This window comes from Chrysochloris asiatica, unplaced genomic scaffold (genome assembly GCF_000296735.1).
Source record: "Chrysochloris asiatica unplaced genomic scaffold, ChrAsi1.0 scaffold00044, whole genome shotgun sequence".
Classification (NCBI taxonomy): domain Eukaryota; kingdom Metazoa; phylum Chordata; class Mammalia; order Afrosoricida; family Chrysochloridae; genus Chrysochloris; species Chrysochloris asiatica.
The window spans coordinates 13,856,187-13,865,068 of record NW_006408562.1 but is presented as its reverse complement, the minus strand read 5'-3'; the positions used below and the strand labels follow the sequence as shown (position 1 = coordinate 13,865,068).

General features: G+C 42.8%; 1 protein-coding gene across 2 annotated transcripts in view; it reads right to left on the bottom strand.

The window, feature by feature from the left end:
- Positions 1–5,487: 5,487 nt before the first annotated feature.
- The window catches only part of ACSL3 (acyl-CoA synthetase long-chain family member 3), a 62,103-nt gene continuing 58,708 nt past the window's right edge, over positions 5,488–8,882 (bottom strand). The window contains exon 14 of one of the 2 annotated variants that reach the window (XM_006861887.1): positions 5,488–6,249. In XM_006861887.1, coding sequence (XP_006861949.1) covers positions 6,092–6,249 — 158 coding nt within the window. In that variant the 3' untranslated portion in view covers positions 5,488–6,091. The remainder of the gene's footprint in view (positions 6,250–8,882) is intronic. The other variant, XM_006861888.1, reaches the window with a different exon arrangement.

Below are 8,882 nucleotides of genomic sequence, written 5' to 3'. Positions count from 1 at the left end.
CTGGTTTTATGTCAACTTGGCTGGGTCAGAATTCTCAGTGATTTGGCAGTTGAATGTAGTCATCCTCCAGGATAAGATCTCATGAACCGGGATCAGCTCTATGACGGGATCTGCTATGAGCAGCCAATCAACTGAATGCTTGGGGGTGTGGTCTGCTTCCAATATACTGGGCATGCTTGCTCTCTGCTGGGTCTGGATCTTGACTTGAGCCAATGACCTGCTCTATTTCCTACTGGTCCTAGGCGTCATCAGCAGCCTGCTCTCTTACCTGCTCAGCCTACCAGCGGACCTGCCCATCTTGGTTCATCACTCCTGCCACTGCATGAGTCAGAAGGCTGCAGCCTGACATCTACCGCATGGGCTTGGGTATGTAGTATATGTGATGCTGTGTACATGCAATGCTGGTACATGAAATACCCACAAAAAAAGGTGAGGCCAGAAAACAAATGCTGATGAGAATGTGGAGAGCTGGGACCCTCCTACAGTGCTGATGGAATTGTTAAAATGGTGGAAAACGCCATGGCGCTTCCTCAAATCATTGAAATGAACTATTGTATGGCCATCAGTCCCTCTACTGGTGTAAATCCTCAAGAAACAGGAAGCGTGACATAAGTAGATAAACACCCATGTTCACTGCAGTAGTATTCACAGCAACAGAAAGATGGAGAATGGATAAACAGACTGGGGCACGTACACAAAACTCAACAACAATGAAGAGTAAAGACACAGCTGCAAAACACCTCACAGCATGAATGAACCTGGAGGACATTGTTGTTGTTGTTACGTGCCGTCGAGTCGGTTCCAACCCATAGCGACCCTGTACAGGATTTCCGAGGGTGTAAATCTTTACGGGAGCAGAATGCCTAATCTTTCTCCCACGGAGCGGCTGGTAGTTTCAAACCGCTGACCTTAATGTTCGCAGCCCGATTCGTAACCACTATGCTTATGCTGAGTGAATTTACTCAGACACAAAAAGACAAATATGAGATGAAACCACAATGGTAAAAAGTCAAAAGGTATTCAGACCAAAAGAAACATTCTTTGATGGTTACCAGGGTTGAGAGGAAAGGGAGAATAATTCACCAGTGAATTGCTGTTGTGAAGTGCCAGCGAGTTGGTTCTGACCCATAGCGACCCTGTACAGGGTTTCCAAGGAGTGGCTGGTGAGCTTGACCTGCTGACTTTGTGGTTCAAACCGATTTTGCAGTCCAGCATATTAATCCACAGCGCCATACCAGCACTCCGTGTTAACGTGAGTGATGGGAATGCATGCAGTATGTAACACCAGTAAGGTAGGCTCACCCAGAAAAAAATTATTAAAGAAGGTGAAGGGCTGAATGTGGAGAAAGTGCTGACATTCAGACTCCATGATGTCCCTGGGCTCAGGCCACAGAGCTCAGTCCCTAGCACATACTAAACTAAGGTATGGTTTGACATCTTTTGTGAGCAGAAGTAAACTACATAAAGGTCAGAAAAGAAGTTGTTTAGCAGAGCCTAGGAATGTGGCAGGAGCTGTGGTGGCACAGTGGTTAAGCAATCGACTGCTAACCAAAAGGTTGGTGGTTCAAAACCACTACATGAGACGTATGGCAGTCTGTTTCCACAGGTGAATCTGCTGTCGTCTAGGTGATTCTTTATGGAAACAGCTGGTGGGTTCGACCACCAAACTATCGGTTAGTAGCCGACTACGTATCCACTGTGCCCCCAGTGTTCCCCACTAAGATTACAAAGAAAGTCACTGTTAGCAGTGACTACAGATGGCAGTGGCCATGAAGGAAGCCCACTGGCTGGAAACCAAAGCTGGGTCTCTCCCACGTGGACCTCCGTGAGGTTCCACCACAGAACCAACAGCCTCCAGCCTGTAGAACAGGATAAATAAAGACAGCCACTTTATCATTAGGGTCAGTGGAGGTCTGGCACATAAAGTGCAAGGTAAACAAATCTCACAAGCAGGAGGACTTACAGATCACAGCACCCATGACATTATCTGTCTTTAAAGAAAAACAGCAAAAAAAGTTAAACCATTCCTGTAACTAATACTATAATCAAAACACTGAGCTCTGTTCAGTTACCCAGGATTGGACCAAATTGTCATTCCTATCACCAAAAGCCCACAGGAGAGACCTTTCCTCAGCCTACCTGGGAAAACCAGCTCCCAGCTCCACCAGATTCCCACACTCAGCTGGGGAGGGCTTGTGTTCCTGCCACTTTGGGAGCCGGGAAGCGGCAGACCTGCTGAGCGTCACCATGTTGGGGGAGGTGACTCATGGCAGACAGCAAGCACATCACTTTTCCCCACACTGCTGCTTCCTGTAAGAACCTCAGGGGGAAGGCACGATCCACAAACGGAAGACCTACTGTAGGTTCTTTATCAAATTCTCCAGCCATCTCTACTCAATTCATGGAACCGTATTGCTCTTTCTTACTCATTATTCATGTATTCCTGGGAAAGGGCAGAATAAAATAATTCCTCAAATGACTCAAAAGGCATGTGAAATTATTCACCATCAGGAAAGGTTGGGAAGACTGAATGACTTATTCTTATCAGATAAAGTGAATGGTCTACATAAAGCTATTTCTCAGAGTAAACTAGAACGTTTATTCAACTACATACATATCCAACACTATTCAACCACTGGTAAGAATTTGTAAGCATCAAGCTTGTCTCTAAATAGAACCTTTATTGAAAAAAAAAAATCATTGAAAAGATAAAACATGAAAGTTCTTTCCAGCCACCTGGTATTAATTCTTTAGATCACAGCATCTGATGTATAAGGGAGGGTTTCATTTGATTTCTTCCATATTTTTCCTTTTGTTGGCAGTTTTCCCAAACTTCAAATCTGACAAAAATAAACTACATGGTTCTGCATCCTCACAGCACATTCTCTCACACAAGATTTATGTGCACATTTTTCAACTTTATTTTTATTTGATGCCAATCAAGGAAATAACCGTCTGACATGAAAAAGGTAGCTAGGACTTAAGACTTGATCTGAACACATCAAGTTGGTACGATAATGCTGATAATGCTGCAATAACAAGCAAGCAATACCTAAGACTCTATAAGTGATATCACTAGACTCACCAATAACTTCTATACGGCCAGAAAAACCTGCACATGAAATCTTCAATCACCTCGTTATCAACTGAAGCGTCTCAGGCATCTTATACAATCAGCAGTGTTCTAAAGAGCTGTAGGATCCACACTGGACCACAAAGTCAGTTCAAACCCACCAGCTGCTCTTCAAGAAATCCTCTTCAGGGTTGCTGAGTTGGAACCGACTCAGTGGCCATAACAAGTGTAGAAAGGTTAATGTATCTGGTAACTTGGATTTACTAGATAGGCCTTTTCTAACATCCATATCGTATTAAGTGCCATTAGTTGGTTCCAAGCCATAGTGACCCTGCATAAAATTTCCAAGGAGCAGCTGGTGAATTTAAACCTCTGACCTTGAGGTCCAGTGCATTAGCCCACAGTACCACACAGACTCCTTGGTGGTGGTGGTGGTGGTGGTGGTGATGTGCTGTGGAGTCGGTTCCAACTCATAGTGACCCTGTACAGGGTTTCTGAGGTTGTAAATCTTCGTGGGAACAGAAAGCCTCATTTTCCTCCCGAGGAACAGTTGGTAGTTTCAAACTGCTGACCTTGAGGTTTGCAGTTCAAATGGCTTTGCAGTCTGACACATTAAGCCACAGCACCACACCAGGACTCCCTAGGACCTTGCAAATAGGAAGTACAGGGCCGGGATTGGTTAGTTTTGCCATCCCGCTAGGTTTAAAAGGAGCCCTCTCGGAAGCAGAAAGAGAGGATCCCTGGGCCACCGAGAAAGCAGCACGTCTGACTGGAGTGTGAGCTTCCTACCGAGAAAAGCAGTGACAGCAGAGGCGGTGACGTGGAGCAGTTGCAGATGTCTAGGTCCATGGACTGCGTGAAAGTGCCTAAAGGCAGGAGGTGGGCCTTCAGAGCATGCTCTTTGGACATTTACAGACTGGCTAAGGGAGCTGAGTACCACTTGCCCAAGGAGTGCAGAGCCTACTGGGCCACGTGGACAGAAGGCCAAAGAGAAGAATGAGACGTATGACAGACAAGGGCATCCCTGACTGTAGAGCTGCTTCATCACCGAGTTGGCTTTTGATCCTGAATTGTAACCCGTTCACTTGCCTATGAAACCTCTTAATTGTGGGTATTGTCTCTGAGTTCTGTGTGACCACTGCAATGGATTATCAACCGCAGATGTAAAGCATAGAGTGCCAAGGGAGGGGCAGTTGGTATCAGACTAGGGTAAAGAAGGTTGCAGGGTAGTCATATCTGAACTTGCGTCCTAGGAATCGGCCTTGGGCTGATTTTGAGATTCATTCTCTCTCCTCTAGTGAGGCCAGAGGGAGTCAGGCATAGCCCGGCATGGTTTCTGCAATGTACGGACAAGGTTGAGGTGATTTTAAAATAAGCTACACTCACACACACACCCCAGTGCAAGCTATTAAAGGAAAACAAAAAGTACTTAAGTACAATGATAAGTTTCTCCCCAACTGAAAAAATGAAGAGTGACAAAAATTAAAGACACAGAACACAATCAGTCCAAAGGACCAATGGACCACGTGACCCTCAGGGTCCATGACTCTGAGACCAGAAGTAGATGGTGCCCATTACTATGAAACAGGTCACAATACAGGCTCCTCAGTAGAGGGGGAGGAAAATGTGGACTGAAACTCCAAATTATAACAAAGACCAGGTTTACTGGCCTGACAGACTGGTGGAACCCCACGCCTATGGCCTTTAGTCAGCCTTCTAGTCTAGTCTGTGGCTCAGCTTTCAGCCAAACAACAAAGAAGTCTTCACAGTAACAGCAGGAAGGGACACATGCTCAGAGCACCAGGCATGCGTACAAGATCCAACAGGCAGCAGCGGCCAGGGCTGAAGTCCGAAGGCGGCAGGAAGGGATGGCAGAGCAGCAGAGAAGGAAGAGTGCTGGCACCTTACGGGGGTGTCTCAGTCAACACCAGGATAGCAGTCTGCAAGTCTCTGTCAACGCTCACCCAAATCACAGGAAAAAGGGACATGAAAACAAATTCAAATTTTGAAATGAAACATATGATCGAACCATCTAGACAATAAGTATACTAAGACAATTTAGGATAAAATCATGTTCCATAGTTCACATGTTCATAAACATAATCGACAACGCAGATGTCTATGGTCAAACGAAACAAAGACTATTGTCTCGCTTTGTTTGTTAAGGTCTACCCTGTCAGCAGTGCCTTTATTCAGCTCTGGACATTTTCCCAGCTTCAAAAACTAAGTAGACCTCACAGTTTGATTTAGGTAAACTACTAGAGATTAGTTATCAACTGGTATTCCAATAGCCAAGTTAGCTCCTTTACTGCTAAGCAAACCATGACATGACCCTCTGCTACTATCTTGTTAGGTGCAGAACCAAACCAAACTTCATTCTGTTCTTATACAAAAAATATAAAGCAGACACATACTCACAAAGTCTCAATTTCTTAAAACATAAGTATCGGTGTATTTATTTTTCTCAAATGCATACAAGACAATAATTACACAGCAACAAATCTTTTGTTCAACAATGATTTGATTCACAAGCATTTGAAATATACATAATTTCACATCAATACCCTTGTACTTTTAAATATTGTAAGTAAAAAAGCCACCCCTCCCAGATAACCAATTCTTATATTTCCTATTTATCCCTCTATACATCCAAACTTTAAAAAGTTACAAACTGAACATTATACAGAACATATAAATCATGTTTAAAAACTTGAGGTTTTAAAATCACTGCCTCTCCACTAATTCAGGAAAATCCACACACTGACAAATACAGTCATCAGTGGGAGAGTGAACTGGGAGGAAAAAGAAAGAAGAGACAGACACAAGTTTGCTGTCTTAATATTTTACTCATCCTGTCAGTTAGAAATGGTGATGTCATGAGAAACAACAATCTGGTCTAACAGGAGGGATGGAACGTGCCTCACAGCTGAGGACATACACAGCTGAGGACATACATTTCAAGTATTTCCCTGTTTGATCTCAGCTCACTGCAGCCAACAGATGCCAGAGTGAGAATCATCACTTTCTTCCATACATGCGCTCAATGTCCGCCTGGTAATGTGTTTTCAGCTCTTTGCGCTTTAGCTTGAAGGCATCTGTCACCAGACCAGTTTCAGGGGTCCACGGTTCCGGACTCAAACGAATTTTTACTGGAATTTCAAACTTTTCCAGACTTGCTGAGATTGGAAAAAATTAACAAGGCATTAAAATTTGTAGCAAATAATTTAGCTTCCTCAGTCTCTCAGCACCCATCGAAATGCACAATCTATAAACTGGAAATATCATTTTCAAATAATATACTCCTCAGAAACATTAATACTAAGAAAATAGATATGGATGAGAATTATAATGGAAAAAAAAAAAAGTCTATAAAAATCTACATGCTCTACTTTCACACAACCACATGTCATATGAGTTAGTATGGGCAGAAGGTAGAATAAAGTATAATTCAGTCATTCAGAATGAGTGAAATCACTGTGTGGGTATGGAAAGACATTTTGTAGGACATTGTTAGGTTAAAAAATAAATAAATAAGAAAAATGTGTGTGCAAAGGTTGGGAAAAAAAATATCTCCAAACTAAACCATATATACATCTAAGGGCTGGGATCGGTAGTAAAGAAAAGGGAATATATTTTGCATTTTATACCTATTTTGAGTTTTTGGGTTTTTTAAATTATACTAATGCACAAAATGACTTAAGAAATAAACTTTAAAGAGAAGCTTGTCACTGAGAGCAGTGTGCGACTAGGGTGCTGGCTCCCTGCTCAGCCACCCACATTCTCAGATCAGAGCAATGAGGGGTGGAAGTGTGAGACAGTTCTGAAAAATTACATTTCCTTTATAAGACTAATTTTTCAAGCATTTTCCAATAATGTTTACTAAGCAAAATTACAATGCATAAAGTGTTTCACTAGACAGTCTAGAATTAAAAAATTTAAAACGAATGGCTTTTCCTCTCAAATTACATTACAATTTAACAAGGATAAGCAGGCAAACACCTAGCTTAACATGTAAGTGGGCTTCAAAAGTTTGTGGCAAAATTCTCTTACCTTTCAAGTCCATTTTCCACAACCTTTTTGAAAACACCCCCACCCACCACCACCACCCAATTAAAACAAGAGAAAAGTCTATTAAAGGTATGAAGTGCCTTGGGAACCACCACAAAAAATCATCGGTTCTAAATTGTAAAAAAGTAAACAGATAACAAACAAGGTCTGAACTTTCAAGAACCAAACTACGTCAGGTGCGTTCGCCAAACAATAAGGCATGACTGAGCTGAGGCGGCAGATGCGGAGGGAACTCTGGCAGACGACTTAAGTGTTCTCATGTGACCTGCTCAGCACTGTACACTATAGCCTCGCTCATAATTAACTTTGTAAATGTAGTACCATCACCTCAACCTGTGTGTGAGGAAAATACTAAGAAAATGATCTGGAGAAAGGAGAACTGTAACACTACTGTGAGGATGTTTTCCCCTGTGTTGTAAAGGCCTATGTGTTAAATCAATCGTCTTCTTCTCTTCTCTCTCTTATTCCTCTATCATCTAACATAAACTGTATTAACCAGAGTTAATGGTGCATCACAGTACGAGGGGTTGTTTCAAAAGAGACAAATACTGTATGAGACCACGATGGTAAAAACTCATGAAAAAGTTTTCACTAAAAAAAGAAACATTCTTTGATGGTTATCAAAGGTGAGAAAGAAAGAGGTGGGGAGGACAATGAGCACTTGGGTTAAAAGACCAGAGGTCAGTACTGCAATATACACAGCCGCCTAGGGATAACTGCATGGGAGACGCTCCGGCTGAGGGTGTCGGGGGAGAGGGGCGTATACCACAAACACACACAGGGGAAACAGGATATTTGTAGATGAGTATTTACCTTTCCGGATAACATATCCATGAATGTGGTGGAGCATACATACCAGGACAGCATTATGGAACTTTCTAGACATTGGCAAACAGTTTGAGAGCTCAGGACCATAATCTCGGGACACCATAGTCAACTGCGTAACAGTTCACAAAGGCAATGTTTTACAATCTACTTTGCTGAGTGGTGACTGGAATTAAGTTAAAGAGCAGCCATCGAAAATGCAACTATTGGTCTCTCCCTGGGCAGAAGAGTGATGAAAACTGAAGACACTTGAAAACAAGTATTGATAGACCACGGGAACATCAGCCCCCATGGTCCTAGATGGTACCTGGCTACCCCATCCTGGATGAGTGGGAGAAAATGTGGAACAAAACTCAAAACCATAAAGACCAGGCTTCCTGGTCAGATAGAGATTGCTGGAACACTGAGACTTAAGGTCATTTTTCAGATCTGGAACTGAACTCCCTCCCGTGGCTCAACTGTCAGCTATGAGGCAGCTAGGCACGGGGTGGGGGAGTGGGGAGTAGACACAAGTGAGGTGTGCATACTATAGAATGGTCAACCACTCAATATCGAAAGGGCAGCATTTACCCAAAGAGAAAGACAGAAGGACTGGGAAAGGAAGAGGAATGAAAACAAGAAACAGGGAAGAAGTAGTATAAACGATGTTACACTGAAGGGGCTGTAACCAATGAGACAAAACAAAATGTATTACAAATTGTCTGATGTAACCCAGATGATCTGCTCTATTTACCTTCACCCAAGTCACAAAACAAAATGTATTACAAATTGTCTGATGTAATCCAGATGATCTGCTCTATTTACCTTCACCCAAGTCACATTAACAAATGTTTAAAAATGGAAATAAAAGATAATGGAAGGAACAAACAAGATGGTGGATCATGGAGGCTTCTGGAGGCGGCACTCCCCTGAACAG